Below are 18,708 nucleotides of genomic sequence, written 5' to 3' on the forward strand. Positions count from 1 at the left end.
TCCCGCAGCCTCTGGAAGGCTCTCGGGCTCTGCCTGGCGTCGCCGCCGAGTCGGGGCTCAGCGTCCAGTCCCCCGGCCATCGCCCGGGCCGCGGGGTGTCCGCAGAGGCCAGGCCCGAGCCGCGCGACCCGCACGTGGGGAGGGGGCGTCTCGGGAGGACGGAGCCAGAGGTAGGGGCGGAGCCAAGGAGCCGGGCGCGCGGCCGGCGCGGGCGCACCGAGGTCAGCGGCCGCAGGAGGGGGACCCAGGCGTCCGGGAGGCGGCGCCAGGTGCCGCGCCCCCGCCTCACGCCCGCCGCCGCCGCCGGCCCCCGCCCCCGGGCCGCCCCCCGCCCGTGACGCGCTCCCCGCCCCCTCCGCGCCGGGAGCCCGATCCCTAGCCGGAGCCCGAGGACTGCGAGGGGAGCGGGCGGCGGAGGAGGCGGCGGGGGAGGGCGGAGGAGGCGGCCGGTGCCGCGGGGCCGCCGCCGCCGCCTCGGAGCCGCGCCGAGCGCACGGAGCGCAGCCGCGTCGCTGCGGCCCCGGCCGCGCCATGGGGAAGGAGCAGGAGCTGGTGCAGGCAGTGAAGGCGGAGGACGTGGGGACCGCGCAGAGGCTGCTGCAGAGGCCGCGGCCCGGGAAGGCCAGTGAGTCCGGGGGGCGCGGGGGCGCTGGGGGCGGGCGGGAGCGGCGGCGCGCCCCGGGGCCGTCTCCAGCGCCGAGACCCCCACCCCGCCCGGCGCCGGCCGCGGAGGGGGATGCTCTCGAGTCCCGGGGGGCGGGGCGGGGCCAGCAGCGCCCGGACCCTCGGTCCGCGCCCCCTGCGGCCAGCGCTGAAGGAGGGGCGGCCTCGAGCACCCGGCCGTCACCCCGAGCCCCGCAGCGGGCACCTGGCGGCATCCGCCTCCCTGGCCGCAGGCGTTCGCAAACGTCTCTCCCGCCTGCGATCCCCTCCCTTCCCGGGCTGCGGGCTGACAGCTGGAGGTCTCTGCTGGGCCTTTAAAGGGCGAGGCTGCTCCCCCCCACCACCACCACAACGCCATGGAGAGAAGGAGGGGCGCCTTGCGGTGAGGGGCGACTACAGGGCCGACAGTCTCTGTCAGACCCCTCCCCGCCCCGTGTTTAATAACAGGCTTGGCAGGGAGGGGGGGAAGGACCACGCTGGGGGTGTGGCTGCCCAGGCATGGCCGGCGGGGGGCCGTTTACCGGAGGGGGAGCCGAGGCCCAAGGTCGCCCAGCCCCAGGCAGGCTGAGTTGCCGGCAGGTGCCATCCTGGCCCTCTCTGGCTTCCCTGCTGGGAAAGGGGGCTGGGAGGGGAGGGGGTCTCCCACTGGTCTTCCTGAACTGGGGCTGTGGGCGCCTCGGGGGACGCTTAGGAGCTTGGAGCCCTGATTCTAGCACTCATCCCAGCCCAGCTCAGAGCCTCCCCCGGGACGCTGGGGATGGACGGAAGGGCGTGTGCGGCTGCGCACGTATGGCCGTGTCAGTGTGTCAGGGCACCTGTGAGGGCACCGGCTGGCCTCCTGTGGGTCGCAGGTGGGGTCTGAGTGGCCCACGCCCCATGCCATCCCCTGGGACGGTGTGTAAGCGAGGGAAGCCCCCTCCCCTCTCTCCAGGCGAGATGCTGAGAACTAAGACGGCCCCTGGGGCAGTTGGGGAGCAGCTCCTTGAGTCCCAGGAAGACCCCTCCCACCGCAGCCCCGCCTGGCCGCTCCTTGTCTACCCTGTGCGGTTAGAGAGCTGCACTTGTGTGCTTCACAGGCACAGGCTGGCCCAGCCTTCCGTACCCGGGGCCCAGGGGCGGGCTGCCACTGAGGACCGGCTTCAGGGCCTCAGGGCCCAGAAAGGCAGGGCTTTCAGGCAGAGGCCGCCTCAGCTGAGCCTCAAAAGCAGGAGAAGGGATGAGAGGTGAAAGCAAGGCAAAGACTTCCACCTAGTGGCCAGCCGACCTTGGGTGCAGACAGCTCGGGTCTCCTCATCTGTGGGATGGGACCCTCAGTGGTCCCTGCCCCACAGCCTTGTTTTAAGAACAGTGAGAGTGTGCAGGGAGCCCAGGCCTTCGTGTGTTCTCAGGAAGGGCTAGTAGTGATAGTGTTGGTCACTCAGTCGTGTCAGACTCTTTGCCAGCCCATGAACTGTAGCCCCCCAGGCTTCTCTGGAAGGCTTCTCTGGGATCCATGGGATTCTCCACGCAAGAATACTGGAATGAGTTGCCATTCCCCTCTCCAGGGGCTTCTCCCGACCCAGGGATCAAACCTGAGTCTCCCGCATTGTAGGCAGATTCTTTACTGTCTGAGCCACCATGGCCATTTCCTAGACAGCCCAGGGCCGGTGCGTGGAGGAAGTGGGGGCGTCAGGTTTGGGAACTCCTCCTGTCTTCCACTCTGGCCCCCGGGGAGATATGTGGGGCTTTTACATCCACCTGTGTCCCCACGTGGATCTCTGCATTCGCCCCTGTGTGGCTTGGTCCCCGGGTAGGAGAGACACCTGCCCTGGCCCCTGAATCTGGGCTCTCTGACTCACAGGGGCGGGCGTAATAAATCAGATGGAGAAATCCCTCCATGAATTAGCTCAGTTGTCATGGCAACACTGGCCTGCTTTGGAGTAAGATGTATTTTGATTCAGCAAAGTACAGCTGGAGTTTGGGCCACGGGGTGGGGGGCATCCGGCCGTGCTCCCTGGGGCCCCCCAACTCTAAAGGTGTTCCCACGACCCTTGTTTCCACAGTCCCTTCCCGGCACTGACACCTTCACTTCAGCCCACCCCCCACCCAGCGTCACCCCGGGCTCTGGCGGCTCCCCCATCCCGCCTGAAGGGAGCCTCCGCTCATATGCACGGGCTGCCACCCTTAGCAGTCATCCTTGGAGGGAAGAAGAGACCGCTCTGCTTGGAAGGGAAGCTGCTGGGGTGGGGGCTGGCCTTCTGGGGTACGGGGACGCCCTGTCCTTCCTCCGGGCCCCGCCTCCCCTTTCTTCAGATTTACTGGAGACTACACGCAGGTGCTCCCATGCTCGCTCACCTTAGCCCCGGAGAGCTGCCCTCCAGCGCCTGGCTCGGTGCTGCCTGCCCTGGGGGCGTAGGGGGGCCTCGCGCTGCTGGAGGCCACGGGGTACAGCCAGGCTGACATGGGAGCAGAGGAGGCCGAGGCCCCTCCCTGGAGGGCACGGATGTGGCCTGTGTGTGGCTTCCGTGGCTGGAGGAGTCCCTGGCAGGGAGGTGGAGGGAGGCTATGAGGACAGGGCGGAAGAGGGTCTGGGGTCATCTCCCCGGAGGCATCTGCAGCTGGAGTTTGCAACTGGCCTCCCAGGTTGGGGTGGTCGCAGGAGAATAATTAGAGGTGGGGGCCACAGGAGAGCCCGAGTTCTGGGGGTCAGGGGCCAGGTGCATGTCCCGTGACCAGCGGTAAGCCATAGGACTCGGTGCCTCGTGGGAAGGGTGAGGAGCTCCTGGTACCTTCCGCTCTGTGCCCACAGCCCCCAGGCCTGGGCAGCCCTGCTCTGCACCAGCTTCACTCAGGACACCCGTCTCTGCAAGGTGCAGCCCCCAGCCCCAGGCAGGCTGCCGCTGTGGGGGCTTCCTGGATGCCCAGTGTCCCCATGGGGGTGCTCCAAGGCCTCAAGCCCACCTACATCCAGTTCCAGCACTTTGAGGAGACCAGCCCAGGGAGGGGGGAGATGACCTTACAAGCAGCCCCCTCCTCCTGTGGGGGGTGGTCCCCTTCCGGATGCAGACGCCTCCTCCCCACTAGTGTGTGTCACTTCTGGGCCTTGACCTCCAGCCCCTCTGAGACCTCAGCACCTGCGGGCGTGGCCGGGCCTCCGCCTCTGCTCGGAGCTCCTGGAGCAGCTGCCTGGGTGCCTGCTGCTGGAGGGAGAGTGAGCTGGCCCGGGGAGGCTCTGGGGAGAATCTGAGCCTGGCTACACTGGAACTAAGGGTATGGGGGCAGCAACATTAGAGTCGGGCAGAGCCTTCTGGCACGAGAAGGTGCTGAGCGCAGCCCTGAGTGCGGCGGGGGTCCCTAGTGGGCCACCAACGCCTGGGCTCTGTTCAGCTATGCAGCAGGGACTGCGGCCCACCCGGCCGCATAGTTCACAGAGCCCAGTGCAGGACAAAAAGAGGGGCTGCCTTGTCTCTAGACAGTGGCGGCAGAGTGTCCACCCAGCGCGTGGCTCCTCTTGAGTGGCCACACGGGTCTCACACTTGAAGCCAGGCCTGGCAGGTGGATGGAGTATGTGGGATGAGGGTTCAGTTCAGTCACCAGGCACTGAGCGCCTCGTGTGTGCCCGGCACTGTGTTAGCTGAAAGGATACGGCAGTGAGCAAAGTAGACAAAAACCATGTCTTCTTGGAGCTTGTAATGTAGTGATGGAGGTGGACAATAAAAAAGGTAATGGGAGTTAAAGAGAAAAAGACACAGACACAGGACGGGGTGGGAGGTTACCATTTTATTTACTCATTGGAAAACACCCTGATGCTGGGAAAGACTGAGGGCAGGAGAGGGGGGCGACAGAGGATGAGATGTCTCAAAAGACATGAGTTTGAGCAAACTCTAGGAGATAGCAAAGGACAGGGAAGCCTGGCGTGCTGCGGTCCATGGGGTTGCAAAGAGTCGGACATGACTGAGCAACTGAACACGAACAATTTTTAAAATTATTTGACCACGCCTCGTGGCTTGCAGAATCCTTAGCTCCCCAACCAAGGACTGGACCTGGGCCTGAATCCTAACCACTGGACTCCCAGAGAACTCCCAGATAATTACCATTTTAGATGGGAGTGAGGAGGCTTTGACAAGCAGGTCTTGAATAAAGGCCTGGAGGATATGAAGAGGGAGTCATGGGAAGAGGGAAGAATAACGCCTGCCCTCTCCACATACACAGCTTGTGCAAAGGCCCTGTGGCAGCAGAGGCAGGCGCGTTGGAGTGCCGTCGAGGAGGCTCAGGCGACTGGAGCAGGGGTGAGGGGGAAGCGTGTCCAGCTTCGGCCTCTAACCCCAGTGAGACGGGAGCAGCAGGATCAGACGCGTGTCCTCGGGGGGGCCCCACCGACCTCAGTGGGTGTGGAGGCGACAGGCTGGAAGTGGGGAGGCCAGTGGAGAGGAGGTGGCTGTGGTCCTTCGAGAGATGCTGACCTGGTGTGGGCTGGGGATGTTGCGACCGAGAAAGGATAGGATTCTGGGCGTGCTTTAAACGGGTTCTAAAGGCAGAGCCCACAGGATTTACCAATGAAGACATAAGGACCCAGGGCTGCCTCCAAGGTTTTGCCCTGGACCACCAGCGGCACTGGTGCAAACTGAGACAGACTCCAGCATCAGCCACGCGTCTGAGCGGGGCGGGGGCGGGGGTGGAGACGCCGCTGGTCCTGGAGCCTCTGCTCCTGGGCTATTGGCCGGAAGAGCCCCTCCCTGGGGAGGGTGGGGAGGAGCCCTGTGGAGCTGTGTCAGCAACGGCCACGTGCTGAGCCCTTGGACCTGCGAGGCCGGCCCGTTAGACCCTCCGAGCTCACGGCCCAGGCCACAGGGCTAGTAAGGGGCAGAGGCCTGTCTGATTCTGCGGGCCTTGTGGGCCACCGGGGGGCCTCACGCCCCACATCCAGCAGCTGAGAACCGAGGCTGGGGCGGCTGGGGCTGCCATGGGTCACTAAGCGGCCCTGCAGCAGCCCCTCTGAGCCCCGACTCCCTCGGGCTCCTGCCCCCATCCCTGTCCTGGGCCTGGACAAAGGGGCTTCTGTCTTGCCAGCCCCTCCTTCACAGAGTGACTGACCCACAAATGGGTTATGTAACCATGGCCCAGACAGGCAGGGGATTGGCCCGAGTCCGGCTGGACCTGAGCCCGTGGGGAGAGCATCGGTGGGCTCTGCTCCTCTGGCCGGCGCCCAGTGGAGGCCAGGACTGTGGAGGAGGGCGTCCGAGGGAGGGCTTCAGGCAGGCCGATGAGGGGGTCACTATCGCGTGGCTGCCCAGAGGCATGGGCCCACTTGTCGGCCTCCCCTTCCCGCCTGGCTGGATGGGGTGCATCCACACTGGCCAGGCCTGGGGCTGGAGCTGGGGGAGGCTGCACCCTGGAAGTGCGGCTCTCCCGCAGAGATACCCCTGTTTCCGGGTGTGGCAGGCCGCCCCCGGGCCCATCTGGGCCCTTCTGAGAGACAGATTGGGCTGGCTCTCTCCCTCCCACCATTGGCAGGGGCTCAGCCGGCGTCCCCAGGGAGGGCTTCGTGTGCACATGTGTGCGCCTGTGTGGGCGCCCAGCCCCGGCCTCTCAGACAGGTCCTGGCCTGGGGAAACCTCCCAGCATCTCAGTTCAGTGAGAAACTGAGGTCCGAAAGCTGGTACCTGGTGCTGGGTGCAGGGAGCACAGCGGAATGAATGAACGCTTCTAGACTGAAGCCCTAGATAGCTTTGGCTCTGAGCCTGCCAGAGAGCTAGCCAGCTGCTCTCGGGCTGCCTAGAGGGGGCTGGGCCCCAGGTGGGCCTCCTTCACCGTGTTTCCTCCCCTCCGCAGAACTCCTGGGCTCCACCAAGAAGATCAATGTCAATTTCCAAGACCCTGATGGGTGAGTTCTCAGCCCTGGGAGGCATCAGTCTGGTGTGGGGGTCAGGGACTCCTAGGGCAGGGGGGTGTCCGGCACCTGTCCACATGTGTCCATCACCCGTCGCAGCTTTTCAGCCCTGCACCACGCGGCCCTGAATGGCAACACAGAGCTGATCACCTTGCTGTTGGAGGCCCAGGCTGCTGTGGACATCAAGGACAACAAAGGCAAGGCCTGCCAGGCAGGACATGGCAGTGAGCGAAGTGGATAAAAACCACTGTCCTCTTGGAGCTTGTAAATTAGTGATGGAAGTGGACAGTAAAGGCCAGGGATCTTGGAGCCAGGGGCACAGGGGTTAAGATCAGAGCTTAACCCTGGAGGGACCCTGGAGGCCTCCATGGTCCCTCAACTGAGGTCAGCCTAGGGTCCTGGTCTGGGTCGAGGCAGCTTCTCGTGGGGTCAGCGTCCTGGAGGTCAGGGTTGGGGTCAGGGGCAGGGTCTAGCTCCAGCTCCCAACTTCCCCCGTCCACCCCCCCAGGCATGCGGCCTCTGCACTACGCGGCCTGGCAGGGCCGGAAGGAGCCCATGAAGCTGGTGCTGAAGGCGGGCTCAGCGGTGAACATCCCATCCGACGAGGGCCACATCCCCCTGCACTTGGCGGCCCAGCACGGTCACTATGATGTGGTAAGGACTGCCCCTGGGGGCGACAGGGCACCTGGGGCAGCAGGAGCCTGATGGACACCCCAGGCCTGACCGTGCCTGTGGTCCCTGCAGTCTGAAATGCTGCTGCAGCACCAGTCCAACCCCTGCATGGTGGACAACTCGGGCAAGACGCCCCTGGACCTGGCCTGTGAGTTTGGCCGCGTCGGGGTAAGTCTCCCCGGGGAGCTGAGTGCGACTCCATCTGCTCCGTCTGCTTCTCCTAGGGGCCTCCCACCCCATTTCTTGGGCCCCCTACTCTTCACCCCTCCCTCCAGGTGGTCCAGCTGCTTCTGAGCAGCAACATGTGTACGGCCTTGCTGGAGCCCCGGCCAGGAGACACCACCGACCCCAACGGCACCAGTCCCCTGCACCTGGCAGCCAAGAACGGCCACATCGACATCATCAGGTATGGCCAGGGTGGGGGCGGGGTGAGGGGCTCTCTGCCTCGCGGTGCCTGCTCCTGGCTTGGCAGTAAGACCGGAGCGGCCGGGAAGCCATGGGGATGTGGTCAGGCCTCTGGTACAAGGGATGCCTCCAGCCACCCCCGTAGAGGATGCCCCAGTGGGGGCTAGGGAGTGGGCTTCTACAGCCTCCCAGCCTGTGCCACCTGCCAGGTGGCCCTGTGGTGACTCTCGGCGTCTCTGAGCCTCTGTTTCCCCATGTTCAAAGTGCGCATCGAAGCACTGCTTGTCCTGAGATGAGACAAGACCAGAATGTGAAGGATTTGCACTGGGAGGGGGACTCCTGCAAGTTCCTGGTCACTGGCGGAGGCCATCCTGTCGGGGAGGTGGGGTCGGGTTGGCTCATTCTGGGCCCCCAGGAGTCAGAGGCCGACTTGGGGTGCCGGGCCAGTGGACTCGCATGCAAGGCCCTGCCTGCTCCCCCTGCCACCCTGCCAGACTGCTGCTCCAAGCCGGCATCGACATTAACCGCCAGACCAAGTCCGGCACCGCCCTGCACGAGGCCGCACTCTGTGGGAAGACGGAGGTGGTTCGGCTGCTGCTGGATGTGAGTCGGGGCCAGGGTACAGGGTGCGGGGATCAGGCGAGGGCGGAGGGGGCTCCTGACAGGCCTCACTCTCTGGCACACGCAGAATGGGATCAACGCCCATGTGAGAAACACCTACAGCCAGACTGCCCTGGACATTGTGCATCAGTTCACCACCTCCCAGGCCAGCAAGGAGATCAAGCAGCTGCTGCGAGGTGGGCTTGGGCGGGGCCGGGAGGCTGGGGCGGGGCCGGGGCTGGGCCGGCTCACAGGACCGGGGGGTCTGCCACCTCCTGTGTCCCCAGAGGCCTCGGCGGCCCTGCAGGTCCGGGCGACCAAGGATTACTGCAACAACTATGACCTGACCAGCCTCAACGTGAAAGCTGGGGACATCATCACAGTAAGGACGGTCCGGGGCTGCTGGAGCAGGGCTGAGAGGGGCCTGGGATGCTGCCCCCAACGCCTGGCAAGGACTGGGGGGGCCCAGGCCACCCATCCACTTGACCCAGAGGGGAGTCCCCCCGAGTGTGTTCCCCTCACCTTATCCATTGACCCAGAGGGGAGTCCCTCGGAGTGTGCTCCCCTCGCCTTATCCATTGACCCAGAGGGGAGTCCCCCTGAGCATGCTCCCCTCACCTTATCCATTGACCCGGAGGGGAGTCCCCCCTGAGCGTGCTCCCCTCATCTTATCCACTTGACCCGGAGGGGAGTCCCCCCTGAGTGTGCTCCCCTCACCTTATCCGGCCAGGTCCTTGAGCAGCACCCAGATGGTCGCTGGAAGGGCTGTATCCATGACAACAGGACAGGCAATGACCGTGTGGGCTACTTCCCATCTTCCCTGGGCGAGGCCATCGTCAAGCGAGCAGGCAAGTCCAGCCCAGGCCAGAGGCTCGTGGCCAGACAGGAGCATGTACACGGTGTGCTGCGGGCTGGGCCGGGGCCATGAGCTCCCGCCATCACTGGGTGTGAGGTCCGGGATTTGTCCTGCCAGCTCTCTTATCCGGGTCCCCAGACCTGGTCCTTCATTGATTCAGCAGACACTGCACGCCAGGCTTGAGGAATAGACGATCACCCAAATGGCCTCGTTCCTGCTCTCAAGGAGCTTGCCCTGGGCGGAGGGGAGCACAGGACAGTGAAGTCAGCATGGAGGGAAATGTGCCGACCAGTGACCCAGACATTGCAGATGGAGACATGCTTCAGACAGTGGACGGACAAGGCCCTGAGAAGTGGGAGGGAGCAAGCTGCAGGCGGCGACTTTGGGGTAGCGGGAACCACACATGCAGAGACGCTCAGGCAGGGCAGAGTGTGACCTGTGTGAGGGTCCAGAGCCCAGGGCGGCTGACTTGGTGACAGAGCGAGGGGCATAGGAAGCCACAGGGCTGTGGAATGGCTTCAGGTGGGGTACGGGTGTGACGGGCTTATCCTGTACAGAGGACATGGAGGTTGACAGGCCGGTGAGAGGGCAGAGGGGGGCCAGCTAGGAGGTGTGGTCGGTCAGTCCACCCAAGGTCATCAAGTGCCCTGGCCCCAGGCTCCTGGGGACCTCTTCCCCCTGCTCCCCTATCAGAGGGGTTTGTACCCTCCTGCGAACCCCCACCTCCACATACTGGACCACTGGCAGAATAGCCTGGCCTGCACCCCGCTCTGCCCTGCTCTCCTGCTCGCCAGTGTCCAGGGTTGGGAGGGGTCTTCTGAGGGTCTCTCAGCTCCTTGGAGACAGCCGGGGAGGAGGAGCTGGCGCTGAGCCTCCCGGCCTGTGTGCGCGTGTGCACACATGCGTGTGTCTCTGTGTGCATGTGCGTGTGTGTGTACGCATGTGTGTGCCTGTGTGCACCTCTGTGCATGTGTGTCTATGTGTTCACATGTGTGTCTCTGTGTGCACGGGACTGTGTGTATGCATGCATGTGTGCATGTGTGTGTGCGTGTCTGGCCTCTACTCTACGCAGGCCCTGGAGCCGGTCCAGGGCTCAGGGCAGCTGTGCTCGGCCTGCAGGTCCCCGAGCAGGTGCTGAACCAAGTCCACCCCAGGGAGGCAGCTCCACGGGGCCCGCTGTGCCCCCCGAGGAGATCTGGGTGCTGAGGAAGCCTTTTGCAGGTGGGTGGGGGGCCTTGGGGGGAGGCGGTGGGGTGGAGTGGGGCGGGCGGCGGCTGACCTTGTTCTGTCCTGTGGGCAGGCGGGGACCGCAGCGGCAGCTTGAGCAGCGTGGCTGGGGGCCGGAGCGTCGGGGGCCACACCCTGCACGCTGGCTCTGAAGGGGTCAAGGTAGGTGGGGTGGCAGCAGGGCCGGGGTGCCTGGGTCCGGAGCAGCACTGGTCAGCCATCCTGTCTGGGTTCCAGCTCCTGGCAACGGTGCTCTCCCAGAAGCCAGTGTCCGACTCCAGCCCCGGGGACAGCCCGGTCAAGCCTCCGGAGGGCCCTGCAGGTAAGGGCAAGGACACGGCACTGCTGGCTGGGTGCGGAGGTAGCCCCCAGGCAGCCCTCACCCCTCCAAACCCTCTCGTCCCTAGGTGCGACCCGGGCCCAGCCTCCAGCGGCCCACGCGGGGCCGGGCTATGGGGAGCAGCCACCCAAGAAGCTGGAGGCAGCATCCGAAGGCAAGGTACAGGGCCAGGGCAGCTGCAGGGGCGGGGGCCGGGGAAGCCCACCTGGCTGGGCCACAGCACGGCCAGCACCCTCGATGGGCCAGGCCCGTCCTTCTGTTGGTCTGTCAGTCTGTGTGCGTAGCTGTTGTCTCTTGTGCAGGCTGTGCGTGTAAGCCAGTGTGTGTAAAAGTGTGACACAGTGTGAGGCGAGTAGGGGGTGTGTTTGTGTGTGGCTAGTGTGACTGCAGTCTGGGCATGGGTGCACCTGTGTGTGCATGTGGAGGGTGTGGGTGCGAGACGAGTGGAAGCGTATGTGGGGGTGAGTCGGGTCCATGTGCGTGCACCTGCGTGCTAGGGCAGGCGTGAACTGCTGGCTGAGTCCTCCTGCGTGCCCCCCAGGCAGAGCCCACCTCCCGCGTGGGCGGCAGCAGTCAGTGGCCCCTCCTGAGGCCCCATTCCCAGAGCCCCTGTCACGGGCCACATGGCTGGGTGGCCCTGGTCCAGGAAAGGGGGGCGGTCGGGGAGGCCTGTGATGTGGACGGCGGCGGGACCCTCCTGGTGGAGATCACAGCAGGCAGCCGACACGTAGGACGACGCGGAGACAGCGGAGCCCCGGACTCAGAGGGAGGAGCACCCGGCCAGGCTGATGGGGGCCTGGCGGCTGCAGACGGCCCAGCAGACGGCAGCTCGCGCCGCGTGGTCTTCGGCTGAGCAGAGAAGGAGGCGCTGCGGTGGCTGGGTGCACGCCTGGCCGGGGGGGCAGGTGGGCGAGCCTGCAGCGGGTGCCTTGTGTCTTCCAGGGCGCCGAGGCTGTCAGCCAGTGGCTTGCCACGTTCCAGCTGCAGCTCTACGCCCCCAACTTCATCAGTGCCGGGTACGACCTGCCCACCATCAGCCGCATGACCCCCGAGGTGAGGTGCCCAGAAAGCTGCCCACCATCTGGCTCGGAGATGGGCCCCCAGCCTCTGGCTAACAGGCAGCTCCTCTACCCAGGACCTCACTGCCATCGGGGTCACCAAGCCCGGCCACAGGAAGAAAATCACCGCGGAGATCAGTGGTCTGAGCCTCCCGGACTGGCTGCCCGAGCACAAACCTGTAAGGCCCCCTGCACCCTGGTGGCCAAGCCCAGGAGGGGCAGACCGACAGACGGACAGATAGCCACGGCCCTCCCCTGCCTTCTGGGGAGCCCAGTGAGAGGACAGCGGAGGGTGTCCTCTGTTCGTCTGTCAGGGGCCCCTGGGCCAGCCTCCCCGGGCAGGGGCCGGGGTGACCTCCTCTGAAGGCTGTTCGGGCAAGGGGAGCCTGGAGCCCGGAGCATCCCCGTCTCTACTACACACTTGCCACTCAGGGATGTTGGCACCACCCAGCGCCCTGCAGTGCTGCCCGATGCACGCCCACCAGACACCGCAGGGGGCTGCCACACACCCAGGCACATACCCAGGCACGTGCACAGGGAGGGTGTGTGTGAGCACAGGCCTCAGCACGCAGACCGCATGCGTGCACTGAACACATGCCCAGTGCCCACCGATGGCCACACTGGCCTCGGCCTGTGCTGTCATGCACGGGTGCCCTGCGGAGGCACAGGCTCCGGGATGGGAGAGGGGGACCTGGGGCCTGTCCCATCTGCACCGCCTCTCTGGGCCTCTGGCTCCCACCGTCCAGGAGGGAGATGCTGTGGCCACCGAGGGCCCCCAGGGTGGGACAGGCGGGTGCACACGCCTCACCCACACTGCCTGCCTCGCCCCACTCAGTCCATGGCTCAGGGGTCCTCCCAGCCAGCTCGCCTGGGTCCCAGGGGCTTCACTCTGCTTGCTCACCCAGGCGGTGACCGAGTGCTGTGTTGGTGTGTGAGTGATGTCCAGCTGGGAATGTGGATAGGTGGATCCCGGTCAGGGGGCCACTGGCTGGTTCTGGGTGAACTCCATCACGGATACTTGCACAGGCGTGTGACAAGGCTGTGTGACGTGTGGCTGAGGATGGTGGGGAAATGATGAGAGGGCGTGAGTGTGACTCAGGGGTGTCAGTGCCATGGATGACTGGGGTGCAAGCTATGCGTATACCTGTTGCTGGTCGGTGATGCTGTGTGTCTGCGTCCGTGACGCGTGAGGTGTGTCCACGTGGGTGCCGTCCCCAGGGCTGCCTGGCCTGCCTGGCAGGTGAGGAAGTGCCTTCCTCCCCCTCCCCCCGAGGGCATCCCGCGGAGAGGGTCACGCCTCTGTGTGTGTCTGCCTGTGTCCGCACGTGTGTGTGCGCTGGCCTTGGTTGTGCTGTCAAGGCTGTGCTGACCCCTCCGGCCTGTCCATTTGTCCTTCCGTCTCTCTGTGCCGGGCTGGCCCGGTGCCCACCCCTCCACCAGTTCCGAGCAGCAGGCAGGGTATGGGCAGCCAGCTTGGGCTGCCCTCTGTGTCCCCCGCCCCGTAGGCAAACCTGGCCGTGTGGCTGTCCATGATCGGCCTGGCGCAGTACTACAAGGTGCTGGTGGACAACGGCTACGAGAACATTGACTTCATCACGGACATCACTTGGGAGGACCTGCAGGAGATCGGCATCACCAAGCTGGGTGAGGCCCCGCCCCGCCCCGCCCCGCCCCGCCCTCCTTGTGCTCCCGGGCCTGACCTGCGCCCCGCCCCAACTCAGGCCACCAGAAGAAGCTGATGCTGGCCGTGCGGAAACTGGCGGAGCTGCAGAAGGCAGAGTACGCCAAGTACGAGGGGGGACCCCTGCGCCGGAAGGCACCGCAGTCGCTGGAGGTGATGGCCATCGAGTCGCCACCCCCACCCGAGCCTGCCCCGGCTGACTGCCAGTCTCCGAAGATGACCACCTTCCAGGACAGCGAGCTCAGCGGGGAGCTGCAGGCGGCCTTGACCGGCCCGGCCGAAGGGGCTGCTGCTGCCACCGCCCCAGCTGAAAAGCCGGCCAACCACCTGCCGCCCACCCCGAGGGCCTCAGGGCGGCAGGAGCCCAGCCTGGGGGGGAGGGCGCGGCACATGAGCAGCTCCCAGGAGCTGCTGGGCGATGGGCCCCCGGGACCCAGCAGCCCCATGTCACGGAGCCAGGAGTACCTGCTCGATGAGGGGCCGGCCCCCGGCACCCCTCCCAAGGAAGCCCGGCCCAGCCGCCACGGCCACAGTGTCAAGCGGGCCAGCGTGCCCCCGGTGCCCGGCAAGCCTCGGCAGGTCCTGCCGCCAGGGGCCAGCCACTTCACGCCCCCCCAGACACCCACGAAACCCCGGCCAAGCTCCCCGCAGGCCCTGGGGGGGCCTCATGGCCCAGCGCCAGCCACAGCCAAGGTGAAGCCCACCCCTCAGCTGCTGCCGCCCACGGAGCGACCCATGTCCCCCCGCTCGCTGCCTCAGTCGCCCACTCACCGCGGCTTCGCCTACGTGCTGCCCCAACCGGTGGAGAGTGAGGCTGGGCCGGCTGCCCCAGGGCCTGCACCTGCAGCCGTGCCCACGCCGGTGCCCACGCTGTGCCTGCCGCCCGAGGCCGACGCAGAGCCAGGGAGGCCCAAGAAGCGCGCCCACAGCCTGAATCGCTACGCAGCGTCGGACAGCGAGCCTGAGCGGGACGAGTTGCTGGTGCCGGCCGCCGCCGGGCCCTACGCCACGGTCCAGCGGCGCGTGGGCCGCAGCCACTCGGTGCGGGCGCCTGCCGGCGCAGACAAGAACGTCAACCGCAGCCAGTCCTTTGCCGTGCGGCCGCGGAAGAAGGGGCCGCCCCCACCCCCACCCAAGCGCTCCAGCTCCGCCATGGCCAGCGCCAACCTGGCCGATGAGCCGGCGCCAGACGCGGAGACTGAGGGGGCCGGGGCTGAGGACGGCCGGCTGGGGGTCCGGGCGCAGCGCCGGCGGGCCAGTGACCTGGCTGGCAGCGTGGACACAGGAAGTGCCGGCAGCGTGAAGAGCATCGCAGCCATGCTTGAGCTGTCATCCATAGGGGGTGGGGGCCGGGCAGCCCGTAGGCCCCCTGAGGGCCATCCCATGCCTCACCCTGCCAGCCCAGAGCCAGGCCGGGTGGCCACGGTGCTGGCCTCAGTGAAGCACAAGGAGGCCATTGGACCTGACGGCGAGGTGGTGAACCGGCGCCGCACACTGAGCGGGCCCGTCACGGGACTCCTGGCCACTGCTCGCCGGGGTTCCGGAGAGCCAGCGGGGCCTGCAGACCATGGCCAGTTGGTGGAAGAGGGTGCCGCCCGGCAGCGGCCCCGAGGTCCAGCCAAGGGCGAGGCGGGTGCAGAGGGCCCGCCCCTAGCCAGGGTGGAGTCCAGTGCCACCCTCAAGAGGCGCATCCGGGCCAAGCAGAGCCAGCAGGAGAACGTCAAGTTCATCCTAACTGAGTCTGACACGGTCAAGCGCCGGCCCAAGGTCAAGGAGCGGGAGGCAGGTCCCGAGCCTCCCCCACCACCGCTGTCCGTGTACCAGAATGGAACGGGCACTGTGCGCCGCCGGCCAGCCTCTGAGCAGGCTGGGCCCCCAGAGCTGCCCCCGCCACCCCCGCCTGCTGAGCCCCCGCCCTCTGACCTCATGCACCTGCCCCCGCTGCCCCCGCCGGACAGCGATGCCCGGAAGCTGGCCAAGCCACCTGTTTCTCCCAAGCCCATTCTGGCTCAGCCCGTGCCCAAGATCCAGGGCTCACCCACACCTGCCTCCAAGAAGGTGCCGCTGCCAGGTCCCAGCAGCCCAGGTAGGTGCAGGAAGCCAGCTGGGGAGGGGTCCCACACCACGGTCTGCAGGGTTTTCTGCTTCTTGGATCTGATGAAGGCCAGAGGGAGTGGGGTGGGAAGGTATCTTCAGACTCCCTCATCCAGCTGCTCTGGACCATCAGCCCAGAGCTGGGACAGTTGTCTTTAGGTCCTCAGTGGAGGAGGCACAGGTGCATAAATAGCAGCACCTATGGAAGGAGGACAGGCCCAGGAGGCCGGAGGGTTCGGGGGGACTCTGACATGGCTGTAGAGTGACCCCAGCACGGGAGGGAGGGGAGAGGCTTCCAGACAGAAAGGTCAGAGGTGCAAAGTCCCTGTGACATTCAAGCAACGGAAGGGCCAGTGGCTACAACAGGCCACACCTGGAAGGAGATGGAGGTGGAATGAGGATGGGTCGGGGTTTGGAAGCAGTGACCCAAACAGGTGTGCGCAGGGAAGCGCCCCCCGCCGCCACAGCCTCAGGGAGACCCAGTGGGGAGGGGCACGGAGGGCTGGAGCTGAAGCCGGGCTTGCAGTGCAGAGGGCGTTGTTTTCGCTCCCGGTTGCGAAGCAGGGCCCTTGGGCAGTGTTTAGGCAGGGCTTGGGTAGGGACGGGCAGCGCGCGATTTGCGCGCGCCGCGCGACCTCCCACCCCGGTGCGAATCTCCTCCTCCCCGCAGAGGTGAAGCGTGCGCACGGCACGCCGCCGCCCGTGTCTCCCAAGCCGCCGCCACCGCCCACGGCGCCAAAGCCGGCCAAAGCCGCGGCGGGGCTGCAGTCGGGCAGTTCCAGCCCGTCGCCCGCGCCCTCGCCGGCGCGCCAGCAACCCGCCGCCCTCGCCAAGCCGGCCAGCACGCCGCCCGCGCTGAGCGCCAGCCCCGCCAGCCCCTCCAGGCCGCCGTCGCCCGGTGCGCCCGCGCTGCACGTGCCCGCCAAGCCGCCACGCGCTGCCGCCGCGGCTACAGGGCCCCCAGCTGCGCCCGACGGCGCCTCGCCGGGGGACAGCGCCCGGCAGAAGCTGGAGGAGACGAGCGCGTGCCTGGCGGCGGCGCTGCAAGCCGTAGAAGAGAAGATCCGGCAGGAGGACGCGCAGGGCTCGCGGTAGGTGCAGGACCGGGTGCGGCCTGCGCGAGGCCGAGGCTGCCGCTCACCTGTAGGCTGCCTTGTGGGGGCGGGATCGAGTCGCGCCGGAGAGGCGTGGCCTTTGAACTAGCCCCGCCCCATACTGCGGGGCGGGGCCCGGCATGGGCGGGGTCTCTGAGAGGGGCCCGGTCCCCCAGAGGCGGCCGCGCGTGGGGCGGGGCCTGGGCTGGCAGACGTTATGGGGGCGTGGCCTTGAATTAGCCCTGCCCCATGCTGCGGGGCGGGACCAGAATGGGCGGAGAGGGGTCTGGCCATGAGTTGGGCGGTCAGCCCTCGTGGGCGGGGGAGGGCCGTGGTGTCCGCGAGGGGGCGGCCTTCGCGCGGAGGGGCGGAACGCCCTGCTCCGGGCCTTCCTGCTCACTCCGCGCCCGCCCGCAGCCCCTCGGCCGCGGAGAAGAGCACCGGCAGCATCCTGGACGACATTGGCAGCATGTTTGACGACCTGGCCGACCAGCTGGACGCCATGCTGGAGTGACGCGGCCGCCCACGTCGGGCCCGCACGCTGACCTTTACCTCAGGATGGGCACCTCTGGGCGCGGCGTGAGCAGGCAGGCGGGCGGGGTCGCGAGGGCGGGACGCAGGGGGCCGGGCGCGAGGCTCCTGCACAAGCACAACTCCTGCCGCCGGGCCCAGCCCGGACGACTGCCTGGCCGGGGGACCCAAGGGCTCTGGTCAGATGCTGCTGCCCCCTCCCCGTGCAATAACTGCTGGGCCGCCTGTCCCCACCGCCAGGCTCTGCCCGCCGTGGTGCGGGAGGGGCCGCTCCTGAACCCCCGCCCAGAGCCCTGGTTGGGCCCACCCTCGGGGGCAGTGGGCAGGGGGCAGCCACTGTAGCCCCCTCCCCAGTCTGGGGCAGAGCACAGGCCTATGCCCAGCACAGAACTGCCCGATGGGGACCTCTGCCAGCCGCTCCTGCGCAGCACAAGGGGCTGGGTTGGGCCCCCTGCCCCACAGCACCTCTCCCCGCCCCCCCCCCAGAATATAAGCTATCGAAGAGTATTAATTTATTGGGAATGAGCTAAGGCAGATTTCCCCAGAGATACAAAAAGGTATAACTTTAACAAATATATATTTAAAGAAAGAAAAAATATTATTGATTCTATAGAAAACCATTTACCAACTGTAAGGACGCTGGAGTCTAGTTCAAGACAAAAGCTGTCAAGAGGCCCTGGCCATCTGTCTGTCTATCCGTTCCTCCCTCGGTCCCAGAGTGGCCAGATCCCTGGCCCAGTAGCACAAACAGGCTGGGGTCCGAGGAGGGGTCCGTGCTCTGCCAGGGCCTCCCCTCTCTGATCTCTCTCCTAACTTCTCTGCGTCTGAAGAACCTGAAGGATGTGCCTTGCTCGCCGCTGGGCTGTGTCCTCCGTTTGGTGGAGACAGTGGGCAGGGTTCCACCTCTCTCTGGGGTGCTGGTGTGAGGGTGCCCCTGGGTTCCAAGGGAGCTGTGTGCACAGCGTGGGTGTGTCAGCTGGGTGACAGCAGTGGGTGAAGGGCGTGCATGCCAGGCTGTGTGTGGTACACGCGAGGGTATGCCCGACCCTCCCTCCCGGGGGCCCCAGCTGGCCCCACACAGCCAGCCCGCCGCACCCCCGCTCCCAGACGCTCTGCTTGTGGGCCGAGGCCGTGTCGTGTGGCCCTTCTCGCCTTCTCTCTCCTCCCCCACTCCAAAAAAGTACTGACTGGCCTCCTCTGTTGTGTTTGCTGATCCACATGTGTTGGGCACAACTTTGACATTTCTTAAAAAAGAGAATTAAAAACGCCGAAAACCAGCGACTGTGATTCGGGTGGGTGGAGGGGTTCTGCCTAGGTGGTATCTGGGCATGTGGGGCCCCTCCCAGCAGTCACGTGCTAACACGTCCCCAGGTGGGTGGGCCTGGGCATCTGCCTGGCCTCTTTGCAGTGGGTGGCCCGGACCAGGGCTAGCAGGTGGGGAGGGGGGTCCGGGCAGGGAGCTACTGTCAGCTGTCAATAAACAGAAAACGGAGCTGCCTGGCTTTTTTTTGGTGGGGGGTTGCATATTGGGGCAAGTGGGGGACTTGCCTGTTCCTGGCAGGGGGAAGCAGCCACCAACAGGACCACATCCTGGGGTTGTCAACAGGCACCTCTGTGG

General features: G+C 66.3%; 1 protein-coding gene and 1 long non-coding RNA gene across 3 annotated transcripts; one reads left to right on the forward strand and one right to left on the reverse strand.

The window, feature by feature from the left end:
* The first annotated feature begins 270 nt into the window (after positions 1-270).
* CASKIN1 (CASK interacting protein 1) lies at positions 271-18,122 on the forward strand. Its single transcript, XM_070363226.1, has 20 exons — positions 271-625; positions 6,475-6,526; positions 6,632-6,729; positions 7,041-7,186; positions 7,277-7,372; positions 7,480-7,610; positions 8,104-8,212; positions 8,298-8,406; positions 8,497-8,591; positions 8,940-9,057; positions 10,185-10,286; positions 10,366-10,454; positions 10,530-10,614; positions 10,700-10,791; positions 11,575-11,685; positions 11,768-11,869; positions 13,196-13,334; positions 13,412-15,457; positions 16,136-16,556; positions 16,977-18,122. The coding sequence occupies exons 1-20, from the start codon at positions 532-534 to the stop codon at positions 17,071-17,073; spliced, it is 4,332 nt and encodes a 1,443-aa protein (XP_070219327.1). The 5' UTR covers positions 271-531; the 3' UTR covers positions 17,074-18,122.
* Positions 4,415-14,280, reverse strand: LOC138985647 (uncharacterized). Of its 2 annotated transcripts, none has more exons than XR_011462696.1 (5): positions 14,143-14,280; positions 13,202-13,306; positions 10,345-10,608; positions 8,927-9,299; positions 4,415-6,656 (listed from the first exon to the last, which is right to left on the reverse strand). It is a non-coding gene; the product is annotated as an uncharacterized lncRNA (long non-coding RNA). The 2 variants fall into 2 exon arrangements; XR_011462695.1 differs by having other exon boundaries at positions 4,415-6,736.
* Positions 18,123-18,708: the final 586 nt, after the last annotated feature.

Source organism: Bos mutus, chromosome 25 (genome assembly GCF_027580195.1).
Source record: "Bos mutus isolate GX-2022 chromosome 25, NWIPB_WYAK_1.1, whole genome shotgun sequence".
Taxonomy (NCBI): domain Eukaryota; kingdom Metazoa; phylum Chordata; class Mammalia; order Artiodactyla; family Bovidae; genus Bos; species Bos mutus.

What these genes read in the sequence shown, in the direction of transcription:
- CASKIN1 (XM_070363226.1), top strand. Translation starts at nt 532, where the DNA reads ATGGGGAAGGAGCAGGAGCTGGTGCAGGCAGTGAAGGCGGAGGACGTG. An exon ending in GCCGCGGCCCGGGAAGGCCA is followed by an intron (nt 626 to 6,474) that starts GTGAGTCCGGGG and finishes TCCCCTCCGCAG; the next exon opens with AACTCCTGGGCTCCACCAAG. An exon ending in AGCACGGTCACTATGATGTG is followed by an intron (nt 7,187 to 7,276) that starts GTAAGGACTGCC and finishes TGGTCCCTGCAG; the next exon opens with TCTGAAATGCTGCTGCAGCA.